At 54.5% G+C, this 22,390-nt stretch overlaps 9 protein-coding genes across 9 annotated transcripts in view; 3 read left to right on the forward strand and 6 right to left on the reverse strand.

The window, feature by feature from the left end:
* PHACADRAFT_251129 (uncharacterized protein) overlaps positions 1–60 on the forward strand; it is a 4,509-nt gene extending 4,449 nt beyond the window's left edge. The window contains exon 14 of the mRNA XM_007392758.1: positions 1–60. The gene's annotated coding sequence lies outside the window, so the exon portion shown is untranslated.
* A 646-nt stretch (positions 61–706) lies between these two features.
* Positions 707–3,785, reverse strand: PHACADRAFT_251132 (uncharacterized protein). The gene is made up of 8 exons (XM_007392759.1): positions 3,571–3,785; positions 3,238–3,521; positions 3,011–3,185; positions 2,747–2,945; positions 2,279–2,677; positions 1,513–2,220; positions 977–1,437; positions 707–924 (listed from the first exon to the last, which is right to left on the reverse strand). Exons 6-7 carry the CDS (start codon positions 2,070–2,072, stop codon positions 1,038–1,040), a joined length of 960 nt encoding a protein of 319 aa, XP_007392821.1. The 5' UTR covers positions 2,073–2,220; positions 2,279–2,677; positions 2,747–2,945; positions 3,011–3,185; positions 3,238–3,521; positions 3,571–3,785; the 3' UTR covers positions 707–924; positions 977–1,037.
* A 69-nt stretch (positions 3,786–3,854) lies between these two features.
* On the reverse strand, positions 3,855–4,127 carry PHACADRAFT_158547 (uncharacterized protein; the record flags this gene model as incomplete). Its single annotated transcript, XM_007392760.1, has 1 exon — positions 3,855–4,127. One exon carries the CDS (start codon positions 4,125–4,127, stop codon positions 3,855–3,857), a length of 273 nt encoding a protein of 90 aa, XP_007392822.1.
* Positions 4,128–4,727: 600 nt separating this feature from the next.
* PHACADRAFT_206377 (uncharacterized protein) lies at positions 4,728–6,563 on the reverse strand (the record flags this gene model as incomplete). Its single annotated transcript, XM_007392761.1, has 3 exons — positions 4,728–6,281; positions 6,341–6,448; positions 6,507–6,563. 3 exons carry the CDS (start codon positions 6,561–6,563, stop codon positions 5,070–5,072), a joined length of 1,377 nt encoding a protein of 458 aa, XP_007392823.1. The 3' UTR covers positions 4,728–5,069.
* An 823-nt stretch (positions 6,564–7,386) lies between these two features.
* On the reverse strand, positions 7,387–9,313 carry PHACADRAFT_251136 (uncharacterized protein; the record flags this gene model as incomplete). Its single annotated transcript, XM_007392762.1, has 10 exons — positions 9,171–9,313; positions 9,057–9,113; positions 8,666–8,955; positions 8,574–8,606; positions 8,466–8,522; positions 8,269–8,416; positions 8,021–8,214; positions 7,801–7,964; positions 7,568–7,738; positions 7,387–7,510 (listed from the first exon to the last, which is right to left on the reverse strand). Coding segments are annotated over exons 2-8 (880 nt in total), but the record flags the coding sequence as incomplete, so codon positions are not given.
* A 1,958-nt stretch (positions 9,314–11,271) lies between these two features.
* On the forward strand, positions 11,272–12,346 carry PHACADRAFT_91047 (uncharacterized protein; the record flags this gene model as incomplete). The annotated part of the gene is made up of 3 exons (XM_007392763.1): positions 11,272–11,790; positions 12,117–12,198; positions 12,258–12,346. The coding sequence occupies 3 exons, from the start codon at positions 11,272–11,274 to the stop codon at positions 12,344–12,346; spliced, it is 690 nt and encodes a 229-aa protein (XP_007392825.1).
* Positions 12,347–13,610: 1,264 nt separating this feature from the next.
* Positions 13,611–14,684, forward strand: PHACADRAFT_251140 (uncharacterized protein; the record flags this gene model as incomplete). Its single annotated transcript, XM_007392764.1, has 1 exon — positions 13,611–14,684. A coding segment is annotated over exon 1 (298 nt), but the record flags the coding sequence as incomplete, so codon positions are not given.
* Positions 14,685–14,809: 125 nt separating this feature from the next.
* Positions 14,810–16,744, reverse strand: PHACADRAFT_158552 (uncharacterized protein; the record flags this gene model as incomplete). Its single annotated transcript, XM_007392765.1, has 11 exons — positions 14,810–14,963; positions 15,035–15,301; positions 15,361–15,401; positions 15,467–15,505; positions 15,577–15,775; positions 15,878–15,966; positions 16,016–16,113; positions 16,167–16,241; positions 16,407–16,505; positions 16,562–16,596; positions 16,653–16,744. 11 exons carry the CDS (start codon positions 16,742–16,744, stop codon positions 14,810–14,812), a joined length of 1,188 nt encoding a protein of 395 aa, XP_007392827.1.
* Positions 16,745–17,109: 365 nt separating this feature from the next.
* Positions 17,110–22,175, reverse strand: PHACADRAFT_206381 (uncharacterized protein). Its single transcript, XM_007392766.1, has 15 exons — positions 21,634–22,175; positions 21,415–21,576; positions 21,312–21,353; positions 21,189–21,246; positions 21,105–21,129; positions 20,671–21,048; positions 20,480–20,618; positions 19,057–20,420; positions 18,890–19,000; positions 18,819–18,833; positions 18,613–18,760; positions 18,532–18,562; positions 18,395–18,476; positions 18,192–18,342; positions 17,110–18,133 (listed from the first exon to the last, which is right to left on the reverse strand). The coding sequence occupies exons 1-15, from the start codon at positions 21,641–21,643 to the stop codon at positions 17,715–17,717; spliced, it is 3,135 nt and encodes a 1,044-aa protein (XP_007392828.1). The 5' UTR covers positions 21,644–22,175; the 3' UTR covers positions 17,110–17,714.
* Positions 22,176–22,390: the final 215 nt, after the last annotated feature.

The raw sequence follows: 22,390 nt of genomic DNA on the forward strand, positions 1-22,390 counted from the left end.
ACGACGAAACAAGTCCCGTCCGGGAGAGCACCCGCGCAAGATCCTTCCGTCGTTAGGGCCGCCAAAGGCACGACAGGAGTCTGCCGGGAGGTCTCGGGCGATGTATGCAAGCGAGATGTTTGTGAGGTGATGCTCAGCAGCGAGAGGCAGCGAAAGCCCGACGACGGCGGATCGGCTCGAACGAGACGCCCGGCGCGGCTGGTCTGATGGCATGCACGAACTGAACATGACGTGCACGTGAGCAACGAGCAACAGGAGATCTGTCCGCAACGACCTGGATGTCAAAGTAAGTTGGCAACAAGATGGGAGCGTACCAAGTGAACTTAGATGTGGCATCCCACGTAAGTTCCCGGCAAGACCCTTTTCAGGCTCCTGTACAACTGGTGGGGGCAAGGCCGCGTCAGGCCTCGCAGAGCCCGAAACAGAGGACGACGACGGCGAGGCAGAAGCCTTGAGAAGGTGGCGGATAGGGGAGGGGGAAGAGAAGCATTTTTGGGGATGGGAAGTCTTATATAGCTCGCGCAGAGGCATCAGACGGCCGAGGCAATTCTGCGGCGAGGCATTTGTGCCGCTGTTAGACGCTGATATTAGAGCCGGCAAATGGGTGGCCGGGAACGCGCGCATTTGCCTCAACAAGGGGCACCAACGCTACATCATCGCAAACCTGATTTCCCCAGGCTTTTTGTAGGTCTTTGTGGGCGACTGTGACCGGCGCAGGTCTCACGTAGTCTCCGCCGACGTCGTCGGACCGCTTTCATGCTCCCCAGGGCGCAACGTCTCCGCCACCACCTTGTTCGCTTCCGTCCGACTCTGCCGTTTCTTAGGACGCCGTAGCCGTGGTTGACGCCACAACGCGATGAGACGTGGCACACACACTTGACAGACGGAATGAGCACAAGTTTCTATTCATGTCACAGCGAGAAGGTGAGCCTACGCTACGATGAAAACACCACAACTCCTCTGGAGCGCGAGCCAGGATTCCACGCGACCGCTTTCGCTCGCAACGCACTGTACACAAGGCTCGCACCATTCCCGTGCTACAGCGCAACGAATACCCTGTGCACGCGCTTGAACGGCGCGGCGTCGAATTCACAGCCATCCCACTTCCGCGCGAGCACACCCGCGTCATGGACCAGGCTTTGGTCGTTGTGAGCCCGCGGGGATTGTCGAAACCGAATAGCTAGCCGCGTTTTTAGGTTCTGCGCGTCACTTCTAGCGGAGGGGTCGTCTGTGTCGGGAGAGCTGTTCGCGTGCCGGGGCATGCGCCGACAGCGGGGACACGGGCAGGGCCTGACCACCGGCGGCAAGAGAGCACGGCTATCGACCGAGGGCCGCTTCCGGTCGACGTCCGGTGGCAGCCCCTCATGAACGCACGGGAAGGGCGGCGGCGGAAGCTTGTCGCAGTAGGCGTGGTAGATGAAGACGTCTGTCTGCTCGGTAAGCAAACCACCCCAGCTCACGGATGGATGGCGCTCACGACAGATTGCGCCATTCGCATTACTATTTTGCAAGCCGACCTCCTTCGCCTTGCGCAGACACCGCAACAAGCCTCGACATGCCAGCGGCGAGCAGCTTGTGCCCGCGACGAGCTCGCCTCGGCGCGGCTCCATACCGGCCGGCTCGGGGTGCGAGCGTGTCTCGGCCGTGGTATTTGTCGAATGTCGCTCAACGCCGTCGTATGCCCACAAGACACCTAGCGCACCGGATGTGCCGACTGCTCCGTGCGGTCGCACGCCCTCACTCTGGGAGGCGCTCTCGTTCGTCCCGCCTCCCTCGCGGCCTTCCACGAGCAAGGTCGATGCCAGATCCGCGTCAGCGGAAGCTAGGCAGTTATGTACTGCGCCGCAAGAGAGCTCACCTAGAGGCGGTAACAGGACGCTTATCGCTGGCAGCTGTGTCGTCAAGCTGGCAAAGACACGCGCGCCGTTCAAGTTGTTGCTGAAGGATTGCCCTGAAAGCTCGACGAGCTGACCAGCGACACACGTCTCAGCGAACGGCGCTGAAGGCGGCAGATATGCCGACGCAGGGCTGTAGAAGCTTCGAGGGGCACTCTGGCCTGCGCAAGCGTGCATTGAGGAGTTCGTGGTGGACATGCGCAGTACAGGCGATCTCAAAGTTCTCTTTTAGGGCCTATGAACGCGTTATGTATGCACACCGACACCAAGCGCCGGCGGTGCTGCCCCATATGCTGAGCCGGTTCAGGACGTCGCTCGCATAGCGGTACGTCTATTGCATTTTGGGTATTCTACAGGAGCGCATGTGCTGAATGCTAATACAGATTATCCTATCCCCAAATGTCCCATGTCTTCCGAATTACATCAGTGTATACAAATATGGTGCGCATCGCAATTACGAATGTCTCATTTACTTTTCAGCCTCGTGTTGCGGTTGCTGGGTACATCTACCTACCCTTGCCGTCCTTGGGATACTTGGACTCTTGAAGCACGCGCGGCAGGTGCAAAAGCCGCAGAAACTTCGGGCCTGCCTCCGCTTCCACCGATCCACCGGTTTTGCTCGTGAAAATTTAAGCAGCAGATCCGAACACTATTTCCAAGGCACTGCGCACAGCAGACGTGCTACCGCCTTCGTACACGTTACGCCAGGAACATGACCTCAAGCTGTTCTCCGAGGGCGCGAATCCTGGGCCGTACTCATGGCCTTTGCGTGCGTGTTTTCTGTTAGTAAGGGCATGCTGACTTCGGCTCTGCTGTTGTACCAGCACTCACAGTACTCACATTGCATCCAGCCACGCTCAGAGGCGGAATTTGTGGAGCGCTTTTTTAAAAGGATCGTCGGCGTGACCCCGAACTGTGAACATCACGTGCCTACTCAATCCGAGATCTCCGTTCCAGAGCGCCCACTCGCGACTGACCTGCCACTCTTCTCCTCTCGCAACAGTGCAGGCCTGCATTTACAACTGGAGGTCTGGAGTTTGAGCTTGAGCGGTATGTACACGGCTTGTTTCCGTCTGCTTTGGCTTATTTCATTGACGTTCTGAACACTCTACCAGTTGCCGACTCGGATGCGTTTCCATCTCGCTGCTTTCCACGGCCTGGTCCATTTCTAGGGAGGGAAGTGGGCAATATTTTCGAAAAATAAATTGGCGGAATGACGGGAGACGGTCTGCGTTGAGGCTTTATTGGCAAAGAATCATTGGCTGAGGTTGCGGGGGTTGGCCAGCTGCGGTGCGTGGCGCTTTGGCAGCTGCTTCAGACCGGAGTATTAATATGTCTCTAGGGTGCAGTCGTGACTATGCACCGACACCGGCGGTTGAACTTTCACGAATTGTTGTCCCTATGTCCCTTGGAGCGCCCCCACGGTGCTGACGACGCCAAGTCACTATGCCCTCACGAGTATCCAGATCACGAACTTACACATGGATTGTGGTTCATTCTCCAAGTTACACGCACTCGGCAGCGCAGGACTCTCAGAGCGTCCCCAAATCCCTTCAGATCTCAAGCCCACGGTTCCGTACGGGCAGCATCTAAGGCGGCAACTTCTGCGCTCTTGCAGCGCCCACCGTACGCCACCTCCGCTTTCGCTCTGCTGCACTCACCATAGGATTCTGAGGTACGAACACGAACGGGGCCCTCCGTCTCTGTTACCTTGAGACTTCACACTTGCGTGCGAAGTATTGAACATCTGCTACTTGGGACTCGGCAATAACATGTACACCCGCGCTCCTCCACTCGAGCTCGCATATCTGTCCAGTAATGCAGCGAATAATCAACGAGAAAGTTGTGTTTACACGAACGGCATCTGGTGTCTGCGCCAGACAAGAAATTTCCCGGGCCAATCCCTACATGGCCTCATCTCCTACCGCTCTCGCGTCCTCACCAATACTGAATCCGTCATTACGGCTCGAGTCGCTCCCTCCCTGAAGCCCCTATACCCGGCATCTCACGCAGAGCGACTACGTCATCTTCGCACTCCTGAATCACTGGCGCGCTTTCGTCGGCGCCGTCCGTGCTCTCGAGAATGGCCGAGCCGGCCAGTGGTGGCAGCACCACACTCGCGACGCTGTCGTGCAAGGTCCTACGAGTGTCATCTCCCAGTGCGGCGCCGGAGGCAGCGCGGGTAAGAGCCGTGGTAGGGCTGAGCTGTATCGCGTTGAGCGGCGCAGACATGGGTATGCGATACGGGTCGTCTTTGCGAAACGGGCATTCGTTGAAGTCAGTGGCGGCGCTGCCGCTGCAGCTATGCGACAGCCACCTGAAAGTAGGGTTTTCACATGTAGTGACTTCTGCGTGTGCCGTCTGGAGAATGTAGTGTAGCATGGCCCAGATGGATGGCACCGAAAGCTTGTAGAAGGCTATCTCGAAGGCGTGCATCAGTAGTCGGAATTCCGTGGTATTGAGCCGTGATAGGTCGCTGTGCCTTCGATACAGCCTCTCGAGCAGGAATTTTAGATCACGATGTTCAAACCTGAAAGCAATGTCTATGCGGCGTATTCGGTTGTATATGAGTCTGTTAAGGAATTCCTCAATGGTGGTGGTCGTTTTCTCCAGAATCGCCTTCGCGGAGGTGATATCACCAAAAGAGGTCTCTCGTTCGAGCCAGCCAATTGCGGCACCGAAGATCATAACAAGATATTCGTCGCTAGTGCTGTCAACCCTGAGATTCTCGACAAAGTAGCGGAGCAGTAGTGCTTCGTAATCTGCGGCTGTGGACTCGCCATCATGAAGTTCTGTACATTCGGGTATTGAATATCACAGCCTGCATAATGCAACATGAGAGCACGGACCTAGTGTCTTAGCCGGGGTGACCACGAGCCGGCCTTGACGAAGGGCCTCCTGGAAGACAGAAAGCCGGACATCTTGGTACTGCGGTGGGAATTGAACCTGAATCATGGCATGTAATGCTTCTTGGTACCATGTGCATGTCTTATCTCGCAACACAGCCCTTCCCCCCTCGTGGTAGTTCCAGCTTTTGCTTATGGTTACGTGCTGTAAGATTGCCGAGAGTTCTGCTGCCGCAGGAGCCAGGGTGTCTCCTCGGGCGACAACACGCCGCAGGTCGGCCACAAGCATTTGTCCGTGGATATGACTCACATGGAAGGGACGAATAGGCTACTCTCCTGGAAACGGCCTGAGTAGACAGAGCGCAGATTCTGAGCCATGGAGCAGTGCCGAATGCGAATGCGTGAGCAAATTTTCCTGCAGGGCGAGAAGAACGCATCGGGTCGCCACTACGTTAACCGCGGCATCGATGAAGTCGAACGTCGATAGTGCAGACGGTGGTTCAGGATGGATAGACTCAATGCACTGTTTCACAAAATCCAATGTGCGTGGGTCCTGGGACGATTGTTGTACCCAACTAAGTGCGCGAACAAGGTAAGAGGTCTCGGAAATGTCCTTGAGGACTGCGTCTGCTGCCACCTGTTCGAGCTGTGATGGACAAGGAGACATCTCCGAGAGTATCTTGCAAACAGCCTTTCGAACTTCATTTCGATCAAAAGATTTTCCATCGAGTTTTGGACTGATATCTCTGCAGCTCTGAAGGTCCCATTCCCTCCAAGAGGTCGGCCAGGTAGCGGCACAGCGGACCCAGGTTTCTCGCATGTGAATTGCTAATATGGGACGGTAGAATCTCTGCCAGGAGCGGAACAAGAGGTGCCGGTGATACTTCACAATTGCGAAGCAGTATGCGGGAATAATTGTGATGGCGTAATATGCAGAGACGCATGCCCATGCAGTTGGTGACTTGTAGGGGCAACGTGTGAAGAAGATAGGGAGGACGGTGAAGGCGGAGGCCACAAGCAGGAACAATACGGCAAAGACAGTGACAACCTTCGCGACGATGTCATCGAGCGTCCAGAGAAGAACCACGATACCGGTAAGAAAGAGGACCATGGCAAGCTCGAGGAGAGCGGGAATGGATGAGATGGTAGCGGCGACATTCCAGGCTTCCCAAGCCTCAATGCGAACCTGCCGCACGAGCACATTCTCTCGTGCAGAAGGTAGTGCAGAGTTCCACTTGAGATACTCGCGAAGCCACTGTTTAGCAAGGATTCCAAACAGCGCAGCGGCGAGACTGAATATCAGGCTCAGGAAAAAGAGTATGTTGATTGACCGCACAGCTGTGGACGGAACGAACGGTGCTGTGTCGAGGAGGGAGAAAAGAGTGGAATTCATGGTGGATGGAACAATGGTACTAGTAGCACGGAGCCGCGCAGATACACTCAAGGCGAGGAGCTGGTTCGTCGTAACGGAGTCGTCCTCAGTGAGCATCGGATATGTCTGTACAATGAATCCAGTTAGAATGGCGGAAAATAGGCCAGCCTAGAGAACACATTTGGTGAGTTCAATTCATCGGGCAGCGCAAAGGTCGGTGAACACACGAAGACGAGCAATGTGTCTATGTCTTCTGCATAATCCCTCATTTCCGCAGTGTCGTGCTTTATCACGTGCCTCTCTATGGCCTCCCATCCGGAGGCGGTCTCAGAGAACTTTTACAAAAATTGGACTTTGAGTAAGAGCCTCAGAGCTGCAAGATAGGGGACGCACCTGAGGCCAGCCTCCCGTTGGTTTGTTGTGATCAGTGTTGAAATTGGGGAGTGGCATAAGTGGTATGTGGAAAAGGGTAGGTTGGCAGCTGCTAGGCTTGGGAAAAGAAGAGCGATGGCAAGTGTCATGATGTCAGTTGCCATGATGTGCGAAGTCTTGAGGCGCTGCTGCACTGCTGCACTTTTTCCAGAGGCCTCATGGAGGTGGGGTGATGATGCATCATCGCCATCTTAATGGCTAGTGCTTGAAAGATTAACATCCGAAGGCTTGGAGCTTCCGAGTCGGCTTGAAGTTCATTGAGGCATGTAGAAGGCTCAAACAAATTGGTGCCAATTGACCAAAGAAGCAACTCATGATATAACTTGCAAGACTTCGGTTTTACAGAGGCAACAGTGCATGGCTGGACAACACGCTCGGGCGATTGATCTACGCCGTCAATTATGGTGATGTAAATCAGCACACGTAGAAAGTGCTATCGTATCCTTTGGACGCATGCTTCGTGCTGCTTTCACGTATAGTGAGTTGTTACGTGTAATGCAGAGTGTTGGCAGGCGCGTTGGAGGCGCGTGACGCTGGATGTCGTCTATGGCAGCAACGAGAACTTGGCGGAGTATACCCGGCAAGGCGTAGGCGCCTTATGGCCTCGAAAAAGAAGAGGGAGGTGGATACATGTATAAAAAATGGGATGAGGGTGTGGTGCTGGGTCGCAACTCGCAACTCGCAAAGCATGCCATTAATTGGACGACAGTCACGTGACCGTTCGGCGTCTCTAGCCGGGTCGCCTAGAGCACTTCGGGCCAAATCTTACACTTCGCGGTAGCTACTTGCCTTGCTACCTGCGCGACAAAAGAATCATATCCTATATGCGCATGTGAAACGAGATAACACGAGCACAATAGCCTATACATCGATAGTATTCAACATTAATATTCCGACTTTGCTCCACCCTACAGTGGTAAGATATCCGGCACCGGACCCACGGCGACAATCTTGGAGGGATTGATCTGTCGGGATGCAAATTCAACGTCAGTTCCGATAGAATCATATATAAGTTGGCTTACATTGCCCATGCTATAGTACGTCGCTTTGATATGCTGGAAGTTGCACGTGTCCTTGAACGCGGGAACAGTCCAGTAGAGCTTGCGCAGCCAGCGGTGAAGAGCAGGGTAGTCCGCACGAATGCTGCGGATGTTGCATTTGAAGTGCGTGTGGTACGCGACGTCGAAACGGATCTGCATGTAAATGTTAAACACCAGATAGAGCGCGCAAAACGATGCGGTGCGGAACGACGTACGATAGTGACGAAGAGGCGCACGTCTGCCTCGGTCAGTCGATCGCCAATAAGATAGTCCTTTTTGGCGATGATCCCCTCGAGGCGGTCGAGCGACTCGAAGAGTGCGAGGACCGCGTCCTCGTATGCCTTCTGCGTCTGCGCGAAGCCGGCCCTGTATACTCCATCTATGGACACATTGGGCATCAGCTTACCAACAGGTTTCTTGTTGCGGAACACTTACTGTTGACAGTGTCGTACACCCACTCGTTAAGACTGTCAATCTCAGAGCGGAGAGACTCGGGATAGAGGTCGAGCTTGGCCTGGTCGGGAGGCAGGAGATGGTTGAAAGCGCTGTTGAACATGCGAATAATCTCCGAGCTCTCGTTATTCACGATCGTATGCTGCTGCTTGTCCCAGATGAGCGGGACAGTGAACCTAGCATTGCTCATCAGCAGAAGTTGAGAGATGACAGGTAACCACAAAGCATACCTGCCCTCGTAGTCGGGCTGTACACGGAGGTACAGGTCCTTGAGGTGGCCTGCCCCGTAAAGGGGATCCTCGTCTGACCCGGGGAACGGATCAACGTTGGCAAACGGCCAGCCATTGGCGTCCATGCGTGGCACGGCGGCAGTCACCGCTGATTTGACTTGAGAGTAAAAACAGGAGTGGGGAACATACACGCTTACGAATGATGTCTTGGAGGCCCTTGAGCTTCCGAACAATCAGAGTACGGGTTGCCCAAGCTACGACGGAAATTCAATAGCGTCCTCATCGCACATCCTGGAAAGACATACGGCATCCGTACGTCACGTAGAGGTGGTAGCGTCCTACAGTTATCCCAATATCAAGCGGACGCCGACAACAACACACACAACTGGCGGCCGACCTTTTTCGGGCTTGAACTGGCCGTCCTGGGAGATCCAGTTCCTAAAGGTGGAGGCCTTCCTGTTGAACGACCCATTTGACTCTGCCGGTACTTTCCGAGAGTCGAACTGGCTCGCGTCGCGCGTCGCGTGTTCGCGCTGCTCGGCGTCGGTATGGTGCTGCTGGAGCGCTGTATGCTGATGCGGAAGCGCACTGCCTGTGCTCATGCTTGCTTTACTGCTGGCGAAATATGCTGTACGGAGAGGCGAGATGTATCGTAGTGACGGACAGCGGAGCGTTGTAGAGGAAAGCCTGCACAAGATGGCCGTCGTGTATCAAGCGTAGGGGGAGAAAACTCGAGCTATAAGTATCTTCACGCCCGGTGAGGTCATCCGTGGCTCTGGTTGACACACCTGAGTGGGAAAAGGCGTAACTCCATTGGATACACACGCGTGACCGCAAGAATATTCCTAAGAAGGATGTTCATGATGGCAGCTTTATTGACTGGTTTGATAATGAACACAGACCAGTTGTTAACGAATGGGCCACTGTCCTTATCACTGGCCACTGACACTGATGCAGATCGCCCAGCACGTTGCAACGCCGATTTGATTCTGGCGGCACGTACGGACTACGGAGGATACGTGAAACGCAGACACCGGGAGTAGCACGTCGGCTCGGGTCAAGACACCGGGGACTTCCCTCCGCGTGCAAAGTCGTCCTGCCACCGTTTGTTGTGTTGTAGCGTTGCTAGCACTTGCGAGCTTTTCGTACTGTAGTGTGCGGTCATGAGAGCTCCCCTGAATACATTTAGACTTGAACGAACTTCTGTTCGACCTGCAAACTTCGGGCGAGTCACGACGGCCGGGAGAAACAAGCTCACAAGCCCGTGGGAGTGAGCTGTACAGTTTGAAACAGTCACCAGCTCTCACCGGCACCGTCTGTCGTGCAGGGCAAGCGAGGCTGTAGCAGAGCCACGGTGTTCAATGCCGAGCTGGCGACATTGTCTTATGGACTTCGTGCCATGGCCAGTGAATAAGAGGGGTGGTCGGTATCGTATGTTGGATGACGTGTATTGGAACGCCGCGACCACCACTTCACGGTTTTACGTGCACATATGAACCACAGGGTACGGATTGTATGGGCACCCTCCTGGCCTCGCAGCACCGCGTGAATGAGTCGCTTGACCAACCGATAAACCGAGTAACGCAGATGAAGATGAGCACGAGAGCACAGCCCGTCGTACAGTGCCTATAGTTGCACGCGATCGAGTGAATAACGCAGAAGGCAACACACAACTACTGCCAGCAATGCGAGCCAAAAGATGTGTTGAGCTAGGTGTATAACGGAAATCGGTCAAGAGCGAATGAGAATTGCAGAGAGACTCGGGGTGTATGAGCAAAGCCCTTACAGTGCAGCGCGAGCGAAGACAGGGGAAAATGGCCTAGGCTTTTGGTACTCGGGTCGACCGCCCACGCCTCTCGCCGTATCTTCCTAAAGAAATGATCCCCCAGAGGAAATCGACAGGGCAAGGAGACCAAACGAAACGAGCTCAAGCGTCTCCAAGACTGGAATTGATCGGGAGCCTGCACTATACGTCGGTATGTACGCGCTAGAAGGTCATTATGCGATAGAAGGGCTCAATGAGTTTCAGGGGTGGTATGGGAGTCGTCGGCCTTACATTCCGGTGCCCTACTGCCATGCGCCGGAAAGACACGTTGGAAACACGTCAAGTAGTCATATGGACCCTCTCGCGTGGGACAAAGCAGCCAGCAGCGGCCAGGCGGATGCATGGTACATTCATCAGGCAATACGCTGAAAAACTGCTTGTTAGGGGACTCTCGTACTCGACAGCGTGACTCGGCAGCGAGGGTCTCGAAAATGAGGAACACAGCGAGGAATGCAGCCGACAAGTCGGCTAGATACGCAAGAGCCCTCCTCGCGTTCGGAGACAAGCCCCAAAATCGTATTCTTTTATTTTTATTTGGTATCCGGTGTGCCGGGAAGTGGCCGGAGCGCCGACGGGAGGTCCGAGTTGCTGTATGACGTCAGAGATTACCGCTGAGGTGAGTTCGGACCCCGTCGGCTTGTGGTTTGACTCTTACCATCCCGTGCCTAGAAGCTCCGGACGGCGACAAACCCACTTAACGAGCGAAATTAATTCGTGAAACTACTCACGACGCTATCACCGACGACGACCGCGACGGCCACGAGGGAGACCGCCCGACTACCCGCTCGCTGCGCTCGACGACGACTCACCCCTCCTCGGCTACTTTGTTCAAGCCTTCGCAACGGAGCGCCCGTTAGGCCGGAAAATCAATCTCTGGAGGAATCGGTCGATAGCCATCTCTGACGAAGACACTCGCGTGCTCTTTACACTGGCGGGTCACGAGCAAAACTTAGAAAATACAATTCTACACGATTGCTTTCTGTCTCTACCCGGCCCAGCTCTGCTCCAAATAATCAGGTGGCAGCAGCGGCGATGGCCCTGCCCACCAACTCCTTCGTATGTCTGTTTTTCCTGAATCTCACCTGAATCGCTGAAGCTGCGAGCAGGACCCAAACTTCCGCATCTCGCCTCATTCAACATCCCCTCTCTCGACCTCGGTCACCCCCAATAACGCGCCCATGCACCCACCCAAGCCAACAGCTGATGAGATCGATGCAGTCATACAGGCTGCCACGTCTGCATCCCCGCATGCCGCCTACTCTGCCGTGCGTCCCCCACGAGACACGCGCACTCAGCTCTTCGTCGGCAATCTACCGTATCGCGTGCGCTGGCAAGACCTAAAGGATCTCTTCCGACGCGCGGGTACGGTCTTACGAGCGGATGTCTCTCTAGCGCCTGACAACAGGAGCAGAGGATACGGCACGGTGCTGCTTGCGTCTGCAGAAGATGCCGGGAGGGCGATAGATATGTTCAATGGGTTTGTGTGGCAGACACGGACGTTGGAGGTCAGGCATGACAAGATGGGCGTCACGGCGATGGGCGAGGAATTTCACAACTCGGTGGTGGGGGCCAGCACAGGGACGGGACTGGGCGTCGGGATGGGATTCGGTGGGGGGACGACGTCTGGAGCAGGTACACCGTTCCCCCAGCTGCAAACGAATCTGCCAGGCCCACTATCACGTCCACCCACAACGACCGTCTCGTCGCCTACCCTCTTTTCGACGCCCGCGGAAGAGCTCACAAGCTTGAACACGAACTTGCCAAACCACATTGGTCTTGGAGGAAAGCTGGCTTCGCCATCGACGAATTCTCCCCGGGGTGCTACATCGCCGTTATCCGTACACTCGCCGCTACTCTCTCAGCTCACCGGAAGCCATGCCAGCACGTCATTGCTGACGACGCAGCACCCTGGGACTCCCGTAGGACTGGGTGGAGAGCGTAGTAGGAACCTTTTCGTTGGCAACGTGCGTATCACCGATCACAGCCTCGCTCGGCCCTCTGGCACTGACTATATGCGCCTTAGCTGCCGTTCCACATACAGTGGCAAGACTTGAAAGACCTATTCCGGCAAGCTGGCACGATCTTACGCGCAGATGTCGCACTCGGTCTGCTGGGCTTCCTTCTATATGGGCGCTTCTCCGACTGACTCCGCCGACATGTGTAGGGCCTGATGGACGTTCGAGGGGATTCGGGACAGTGAGTTTTGCGACCGAAGGAGATGCAGAAAGAGCGGTCAAAATGTTCAATGGGTGAGTGTTGCGCCCTGACCTCCCATCCTTCGACCTGCCCGCCTAGGTCCTCCTGGCCCCAGTGGGACGAATCCGTCGGATAGCCCTCTCCCACCACAGCTTCGGGATATGGTCAGTCACACATGCCACTCGGTGGGTTTAGCGCTCATCTAACCAGAGTCATCTGTGACTGACCATATACGCCCGAAGTATCCCTGTTCGTCGGATTGACAACCATCTCGCTATTCTTGCACCGCTGGTTTTGCTGACGATATCTCCAGGTTTGAATTCAATGGACGCCAGCTGAAGGTGCATTTCGACAAGTTTGCAGCACCGTCGGTTACCGCGTTACCAATAGTTCATTCCTTGTCCGCTCCCCAGTCTCCTCACCTGCATGGCGGACTTCCTTCCATTCACCAGCCATCGCCGCTTGGGCAATTCAACTTGGCCCAGCAGGTGCTACTTCAGCAATACAGCCAGTCAAGACATCAACACGACCGACCTCTGTCGGGGAATGCGCAGGACTCGTCGCTCAGTCCGGCACATCTCAGTCTACATAGGTCTCTCATAGATTCACAAACCTTCCGTTTTCTTCATTCACAAGATGAACCAAACGCAGCGCAGCCTGCGTTCACTGCCCATGACACCAGGCTCGAACCTACAGGAGCGTTCAGCCGTTCGAAGTCTGATCCTATGCATCAGCTGCTGCAGACGCAGCAGCACTCGCAGTCAACTCTGCGCCCGCCATCCCCTTCACAGATTACCCCGGACTATTCCCACCAATCTCAGGAAGAGCAGACTCTTCACATATCCTTACCGCCATACCGTCCGCCCTATACATTCGACTTTTCGCCCGGGACTCCGTACGACCCTTACAACCTGAGCACGAATCAAGGCGGAGATATGGAACAGTTCCAACCAAACTTCAACATAAGGGCAGCACCGTCCGGGAACAACTTGGGGGCGCACGTCGGACCGTTCCAGTTCCCAACACCCGCGGACGACGCAAGACCGCGCCAGTCGACCTCGCCCTCTCCAGTTCTTATCTCTGAGCGACAAGAGCAGACGCACACCCACTCACAATCGGACTCCTCCACCTCTGCGGGCCTGTCGGCGCAGTCGAACGTGTCTGAGCTTCAAACGCAGGCTACATCTCCTGTAATGACCTCCCCGACATCGACTCATTCTAATGCCCTACAAGCGCACCCTGCTCATCCAGGACCCATCTCCCTTCCCCCACCGCCCCCTGCTAGCGCCTTCCCGGTGTCACCACATACCCTCTCTCCATACCATCCACCTGTGTCGCCGTATGGACCACCAATACATCATCCTGGTATGATGATGGGCATGATGGGCATCCCGACGCCGCACGGACTGCCACCTATCACCCCTAGCATGCCTCCCTTCACTTTCCTTCCACAGCCGTCGCCTGGTCCGACTGTGACCGACTCCGCCCAGAAGGCATCTACCACGACCGGTGCTACTGAGTCACACTCTCAGACTCCTGGTAGCTATGTCGTACATCTACACCACGCGCATGGTACCATACTCTCGCCATATACACCTTTCTCTCCTGGTGTCGCGATGTCCCCCGGTGCCTTCTGGGGGGGCCCGGGGTCCAGCGCGAACCCGTACATAAACCCGACTGTCGGCGCGCCCGTGCATTCGGGCTACTTCCCGCCTGTACCTCCACGCGGACAGCCGACAGAGGAGTACTTCCCGCCCTTCCTGCCGCCATCGTCATCGACGGCGACATCACGGCCAAGCGGGCTTGCGAATGAGATCCAGATCGACCAGGCGAGCGCTGGTGGTGGCAGCATCGACGACCGCGAGGCCTTGAGCGCCGTATCAACGGGGGTCTCGCCGAACAGCGACATCACTAGCGGGGGTACCTCGACGACCGCGACCACGACAGGCACCGAGATCAGCCCTCGGCCGCCGACGCCGAGCTCGCGCGGCACATCGTGGCAGGATTCGAAAGGGCCCTCGCCTATGTGCGACCCCGCCAAGGAGACGATCAAGCCTCGCTCGCAGTCTGCTGGCGCACAAGATGAGCACCCGTCTTCGCCCGGTGCGGCGCCTTTTGTCCGCGCAGAGTCGGATCCCCCTGCAGGGCGGGCCGCCGGCGGGCACGATGTCGCCGAATGCGCATATAGTGCAAGCAGGGGGCGAGACGGCTCCTCTGGCATTGTGACGTGAAACAACTAAAAAGTAGGGAAGTACTCATCGATCGTTGACACCTTTCTTTTTCTTGGGATACATGCACGCCAACGAGAGGCACAGGCGGCGGCAGTAATTGCAAGTCATGACAATCTACGTATATTTGTTTTCTTTTCTTTTGATGTACATCGCGCATCAGGCTGCAGGCGACAACAGCAGGGCTCTTGTTTGTTCCATACATATATATATATATTGCAGCAGAGACGTGTTGCGATAATCATACAGGTATATTATCAGCATCCTTCGTTCTGGTGTAGACCGCGCCATATCATTCTTCGACGAGGAAGGAGTGCGTCTCAGGCGTGATGTCGTTGTAGAGCTCGTCTCCCGTGTTTTTCCGCCTCACAAGCAAGAGGTAGCGCTGTGCGTACTTGTCGTCGTCGAAGACATCCTTGATCTCGGGCGTCGACTGGAGTGAGGTTCTATGGGTACTGCGGATGTACTGGCGCTGAGTGTATTGTCTTAGCGTTATACAAGTAATTGTTCTTCGCACCTTGCCACTTGATACAGTGCGTCGTGCTCTTCTGGCTCGGACATTATCGGAAGCCCTACGGCGAGAGGATTGCGTGAGACCCATTTGGTATCCTCCGCGTCGTCGTCGTCGCAGGCAAGATCGAGTGGTGCGCCGAGGTTTCCTATGGCGTGGGACGCGAATTGGAGGAAGGATGAGGCAAGCGGGCTGCTTGTGTTCTCGTCGCTGCCTGTGAGATAGACCTCTCGCAAGTGCAGGATGAAGTGACAGACGGTGATGCTGCGGAAGCTGTGGTTGCGTATGAGGTGTCCGCCCATATATAGGATCATCAATTCTGCTGCGCTTACACTTGGAGGAAGAGGCTTGAGTAGTCGATAAGAAGTGTTGACTGGCGAGTACGTCAGGCGAGAATAATATAGATAATGTAAGAGAAGGCTGCGTACTTGCATAGACGCCATCGTCAAGTCGAAGACGCTGAGGGCAAGGAATACGCTGTATGCCAGGTCAACCTACCATTTTGAATCAAAGTCATGGAGACATTACGTAAAATGGAGAGTTCCTACAAGCATGTAAGCACCGCACAGGTCCAGAAAACCGGTAAAATTACCGTCTCTGAGGAGAAGCGTTGAGATAGACGCATTTATCCCAAAGCTCCGAACTTCGCGACGAATGTGATAGGTCTTCGTCCAAGTGAGCAAGAGCACAATGATATCTGTGGCGAGGGTCATAGCACGTCGAAGAATGAACGCTGTTATTAGAGGTCTATAGCATCAGTAGGCGATCAAGAGCACCAGCTGAGATCTCTTGCCTCTGTTCATCCTTACTCAGAGTTCTAAATTTGGAAACATGAAAAGACGTACGTACATCATGTACGAACTATTGTACATAAGATAGCATCCCGGGAAGTATTCGATGGCAAGATAAGCGTCCGGGATCCGGTATGGGGACCATAGCTGCGATACTTGGTGTCACCGTTTAAGGGTTTAGAATAGTGTAGCGCACCACATCGAGGATAAGCGGTGGTATGTGCAGATTGAACACAAAGACAGCGAGCTTGAGGCTACGGTCCCGAATCGCAAACAATCGCAAAGCGGAGAATGCTGGAACTTGTTAAGCATACCTTTGCAAGTGTATGTTAGCGTTATTGACGTACCAGCTTGTGAAATGTATACGAGCATAAAAACTACCAATCCCACGATACCTTGCACCCTACAACTGTGTAGGCGAACTTGAATCAGGCTACCGTCATAATCAAACAAAGCATATGCGCCTTTACCCCTGCAAAGTCATGTTAGGACGTCAAAAGAAGACGAACATCAAACTCATACATTATCGTTCATCGTGAAGACGGCTTGGAGAAGGTTCAGCACGACAACTGAGATGTAAATATAACGATTTGCGACATAAATAGCAGTAGTAGCTGCGGGTTTTCGAGACCAGACATATCGAGACTCCCTTCCGATTGTCAGGAAAGTGTCGTATATGGCCCATGCTGACATATCATGTCAGTCGAAAATGCCTTCGAAATTCAAAATTGACAGCACTCACTGAGCGCGGAGCAAGCAACGATGTTGGCTGATATGCTGAGAATCAAATTCTATTATAGCGCGGGTCCTGAAGCAATATTCAGAGCACTCACTTTCGCTCTACGAGCTCGATTAGATCTATATGATCGCCGGGAGAAAGCGTTTGCCAAACATCGGAGCCGAAGAGCTTCTCCCAGTTAATCATCCTGCGTCGCGGACGTAGTAAGTCTGCGGTCGGCCTGTATAGGGTGAAGACAGCTCGATTCCACCGCAGTACTTGGTCGTGCTGCCTTTTATATCTCAAAGCATTGAGCGGCCGGGTAGATCGCCTTCAATTGCTACTGCACCGCCCCATCAAACGAGACCAATCTCCACGCGTCAGTCGGACAGCCAGCGCGTTCGGGCGCTCAGGAACGTCGTTCGTGGTCTGCTTAATTGAGGAGCGCTACCTTGCTATTTGCGAAGCTACCGCGGTCGATTGCTGTGCAATGACCTTGAAACCGAAGTTTTGCACCAGCAGAGCTTACAGCCCGAAAGCCCGAAAGTCTTAGCAGATAACAGTGGCATCCAACGCAGATCTTGGCGCAGAAGTTGACTCAACCGCCGGATTAGGAACGGAGAGAAACCGCGCTCTACAGGCTACGCGTCAATAAGGTTTCAACATTTGTGACCAAAGCAGAGTACTAGTACTCAGGGATTTGCCCCGGCTGGCATTTCAGCTTGGCGATCTGAACACGGGAGGCAAGTACTCGCGCAATACCATCCCTGACTGCCTCCACAGCCTTACGGGAGAACAGGCGACATTCTTTCCTCATGCCGCTCTCCGCAATTCCGTAATCACGACGTAAAAAACAAACGTACTCTCGGCGAGGGCGTGTGGGCGCATCCCCCGACTCGGCATCACCGGGAAACAATCACAGCGGGCGCATATCTTGCATCGACGCTCTTGCACGCATGTACACTTGTCTAAGCGTTAACGAAGTATGATTGTAATTAGTGTACAAAATGCGACGAAATGCGTGCAAGAGGTCCTACAGAGAGAAGTTGCTGAGTATTAGTATGGTACATGCACTTATGAGTCACTGGTAGGCCGGGCTCTTTCTATCGTATGGTCATCGAGAGAGTCGATCGTCTGGTCAGTCGTTCTGTCTGTCATCCAGTTGCGACCGGGAAGGTCATGGCGAGTTCGTCAGATGGAACACTACCTTCGGTTCTCGTTCTCGTTCTCGTTCCCTTGAGCTCGACCTAGATCGCACGGCAAGCGAATGCGGCGACAGCAGTCCATCCTGCGCCGACGAGGGGCTCTCCATGCGGAGTTCGTTTTCAAAGATGTTTGGTGAGGCAGTGCGTGGCGTCGGCGTCGGGTGCGTGCTTGCGCGACTCTGAGCATCATCGAGCATGCGTAGGCCGTCGCGGCCTTCAGGCGGTATTGTCCAAAGGTGCACTCCGCCATCGTGCGTGCCTGTCGCGAACATGAATGGGTCTGCCGAGGGGTTCCAAGCGATGCAGGTCAGGTCGCCCCCGCCGAGCGCCTGTGGACGGATATGATGCAGTAGGGTCGCAGATTCTCGGTCCCAGATGTGAATATCGCCCGCTTACCAAGCGCTCCCGTCGTCAGGAGGTCCATCTCCGCAGTAAGGTGCAGGACTTACCTTTTCCAGCGCACAGTACCAGCTCATCATCCTTGCCTCCGAAGTAGCTAGGACCCGCAAAATCGACGGTAACCTTAGGCATGTACGTATGTCGAAGTGACAGACGAGCAGCATCTTTGATGTAATCGAGTTTCCAGAGCTGTGGGGGTGCCTAGATAACAAATGTTGACGTGAGAAAGCGGCTGAAGAGCCGGCATGCGCACCTTATTCTCATAGCTGACCAACGCTACGTCACCCACGCGAGCCATCGTTATATCGCGGACCTCATGGAGGACAGGGACACGGCTACGAGGCATCGATAAACTAGATAGCTAGCGGACGATCATGTATGAAAACGTACTTCTCGATCTCGTTCTTCTCCAGGTTGTATACTGCCGCGAATGAGTCATTTGCGACCGGAAGAGCGCGTTGCGTGACTCACCGATGATCTGCTTCTCGGCTCGGCTCTTCTTGGGCTGCAAGCCATCAGACGAAGCAGTCAATGTTCCAACGCACAACATTCGCTGAGTGTTCATAGTAACGGCAACGTCATGCAAAATCATGCGCTCCAGATGGTATTGATCCAAAATCTATGGCGTCATATTTAAACCCAGAAGCCAATATGATAACGAGTTCCAATGAACGTACATTGCCATTCGTATCCTAAATGAAAGTCTGTCATCTACAACACGACAAGCAGAGTGCTGATGGGGACATACCAGTTTCGTGACGTACCCACCCTCGACTGATAAGAAGGCGTCTCCGCTTGGCAGCCAAGCGATGGACTGTACATTCTGCCTGCGATCGATCGTCCTCTTGCACACGCCGTCCTGAGATGGTTCGCATCAGCACCAAGTCTGCGAAAGTCTTGCCATCGCCCACGCACCTCAGTCCAGACCTTGATCCCCCGGTTCATCTTCGTGAGTAGCTGTTGTCCATTCGGCGACCACGCGACCTGGCCGACGAAGCCCTGAGGATGCGCCAGAGTTCTGTGCGGCGCAACGACATCCGGTACAGCGATATCCTCTCCAATCTTAAAGATGACCGACGTGCGATCCCAACTCGAAGTTGCGAGGTACCGCCCACTGGGCGAAAACTGGAGGTGGCGCACAAGCGCTTGGTGTGGGCTGAAGTCGAGCCACGCCTCCATCTGCTTCAGGCGGGGTATTAGGCGCGCGACGCGCGACTTCTTGAGCACGCCCGGCGGTTCTGCGGGCTTGCCGTGCTTGCCGTTCTCCTTCGATAGCGTCCGCTTCCGACTCGCCGTCGCCGTCGCCGTCATGTTTGACGCACTGCGCAGCATCATCACTGAACGCACAACGTCTGTGAACCGTCTGCGCGCGGGGCTCGCTGAGGCGGGACTGTTAAGCGGCGTCGCGCCATTGTCGTTTACTACTGTAGGGTCGTCGAGGCCGTCAACAGTGGAGGGTGCGCGTTCCGAGATAGGAGTAAGCACCGTTGCAGTCGCGTCAGATGGACGGTGGGGTCTGGGAGACATAGGCTCTGGGCTCATGGAGTGGCGCGAAATGGGTGACTTGTGTTCGCTGTCGTCTGCGGACTCGAGGTCGTTCGTCCGGCGCCTGAGCCGGTTGATCCAACCCGAGAGCAAGTTCACGAACCCGCTCACGTAGTCAGATGCATCGTGATAGCGCCTGCGACTCCAGAATGCGACCTTCCGCGCTGCATTTTGCGGTTCGGTAAGGACCCAAGCGACGCCGGGAAGCCTATGCATCTGGACTTTGGTCTCAGATAGCACGTCTGCAAGCCACTTCTCGCCCTTATGTCGCGTATAGATGATCCGCTCCGAGGCGAACCAGCACGATACGGCCACAAGGCCAAAACAGCTGCAAGCTGAAAAGACGGTAGTAACTGTCGACGTGACCCGGTGTTGTCCTGACGAATAGGCGAACAGGACGAGACCCATAGAGAAACATGCGACAGACAGTACCAAAAACACGAGGGGTGATCTCTTGATCCAGATGAGGACCCACCACGGAACGCGGTGGCCTGGCGATCGGTACATAGCCTGCTTCCAGGTCAAACCCAAAAGGCTATTGACTGCAGCTCCAATGCTGAATACCAGCGACGTGAACCAGAAGCCATTTACGCTGTTCTGCAAAGGACCGTCGGTCATGTCAAACGAGAACTGCATCGTTGTCGCGGTGACGGCGCTGAAGAATGTCGCTACGGTGGATAAATTGAGCAGGTTTGCCGCAGCATGCTTCTGCGCGAAGCGAATGGTTGGTACACCTAAGAAAGCCGGATATCAGGGTGGTCAGCATAACGTGGAACAAAATGAGGGAACGGACCGATCTCAATGAAAATGTATAATGAGGAGGTAATGCTATCTAGATGCTCGCCCATTTCCGACGTGAGGTCGTGCAGGTAGCGTTGTACCGCGGGATATTTGAATTGACCTTCATAGGCCCTCAGACAAGAAGCCCAGTACTACGTGAAGCGTCAGCTGGATAAAAGAAATCTATGAACATGGATTACGTACCTTTAAATCTCCCTCTAAAGATATAATCGACGAATTTACACCTTCGTCTGTGAACTCTGGAAATTCGTTCAGACAGTCTAGGAAAGTGATGACATCTTCCGCTAGTCCCTGCAGCTGATCCGGAAAATCCTCGGCGTCGATATCGTCAAGAATTGTAGGGCTCGTGGTATGAACGCTCTTCGCCTTTCGACGCGGTCGGATATTAGGGTTCATGACGTTCTCGTGCGGCTGCCTTTGAACCTTCCTCGGAAACAGATCTGCAGCATTCTCGCGGAAGAGAAAGAGGATCTGAGCGAGCCGCTCCCGTAAGTGAAACGAGGACGAGAGAATGCCGACGGAGCTGCCTAGCTGTCGAGCTGCATTGGCGAAGTTTCTGAGCTATTGTAAATACGTTAAGGTTACGTCACGGAGCAGACAGCGGTCATATGACATGCCTCTTTATCGAGACTGATGATGCGTCTGGCGTCAAGAGAGCATTGAGCGGGAAGAAGAGCGGGAGCGAGACCGACGCGCCGTACCTCTCGAATTTGTTGAAAGCTTCAGCACCAACTTTCTGCAGGTGCTCGTCGACGGTAGCTTCATATAGCGCGTTTGCACTATGATCAGAACTAGAGGGAGTAATCGTGGAATGAGGTACATACGGACATCTCTGTCGTCTTCGAAGCTAGGTTGTTGATTGTTCCCTGATGAGTGGTTGCAGCCGATGAGAATGAATAGCTCAACCGGTGGCAAAAAACTACACACCCGTGATAGCAAGGTCACTATCCTTGCTCAACTCGTGCAGCGCGTCCAGCAAGCTCAACAATGTCTGTTTGCGTTTATTCTTAACCCCATCCTTTGCAACTGTTGGTCCTGGGGAAACCGTGGGGAGATTTGAGAAGTCAAATCCTGATGCGACCGGTTCCGCTACACCGGAGGCGTGCATGAGCAAGACAGGTCGGTTTGCCAAGCACGAAAACGTACCGCGAGGCATGTGCCTTATATAACTAATGTGCACGGCTTAATGTAATATCCCACGAGATGAACTAACGACGTAAGTTGGAACAGCGAAAAGTCGTGGTGTTTCTGCTGCTGCTTAGAAGCGTAAGGGAACGTGAGGATTGTCAGATGAGAGGCGTTGTCCACAGCGAAGGGCACGATGGAGAGCGAAAAGATCTGGCGGGGAAATGTCGTGGAAGGAGGCGGACACTTCGGAAAGCGTCTAAATTACGGCGCTCGCAAACACATGCCGGCTAGCCTCGACGAGAGAAAAAACAGCCTCCGGTCTTGGGGAAGGGCATGATGGCTGATGGCGATTGGTCCGCGTGCCGGACAAAGCACGTCGCTTTAGACCCTCGCTATATGGACTACTGATCATATGCTCGACCAAAAAGCAAAGCTGCACGGTTCACAGCCTCGGTCAGAAGCTGCTCGAGAGCATCGAGGATAAGGCGACATCGTTGTCAGAGTAACAACGGCACATCGGTCTGTACATGCTGGTTGGTGAGCAGCTCCAGTCCAATGCCGTAGAAATATGTCCTTGCATGATCTACGTACCTGAAATTACGGCGCGACTGTCGTCCACTGGTCAGAATAAAAAGGAGATTAGCTCGCCGTCTTCTTACACCCTAAGCCTTGCCCGGCGATGGTGGACTCTGTGCACTCCGGATAGTTTGAATCACACAAGAAATATTGTTTATGCACGTCTTTAGCAAGGGTGCTGGTGCGGGATGCTTGATGG

Source organism: Phanerochaete carnosa (assembly GCF_000300595.1).
Source record: "Phanerochaete carnosa HHB-10118-sp unplaced genomic scaffold PHACAscaffold_3, whole genome shotgun sequence".
Lineage (NCBI taxonomy): Eukaryota > Fungi > Basidiomycota > Agaricomycetes > Polyporales > Phanerochaetaceae > Phanerochaete > Phanerochaete carnosa.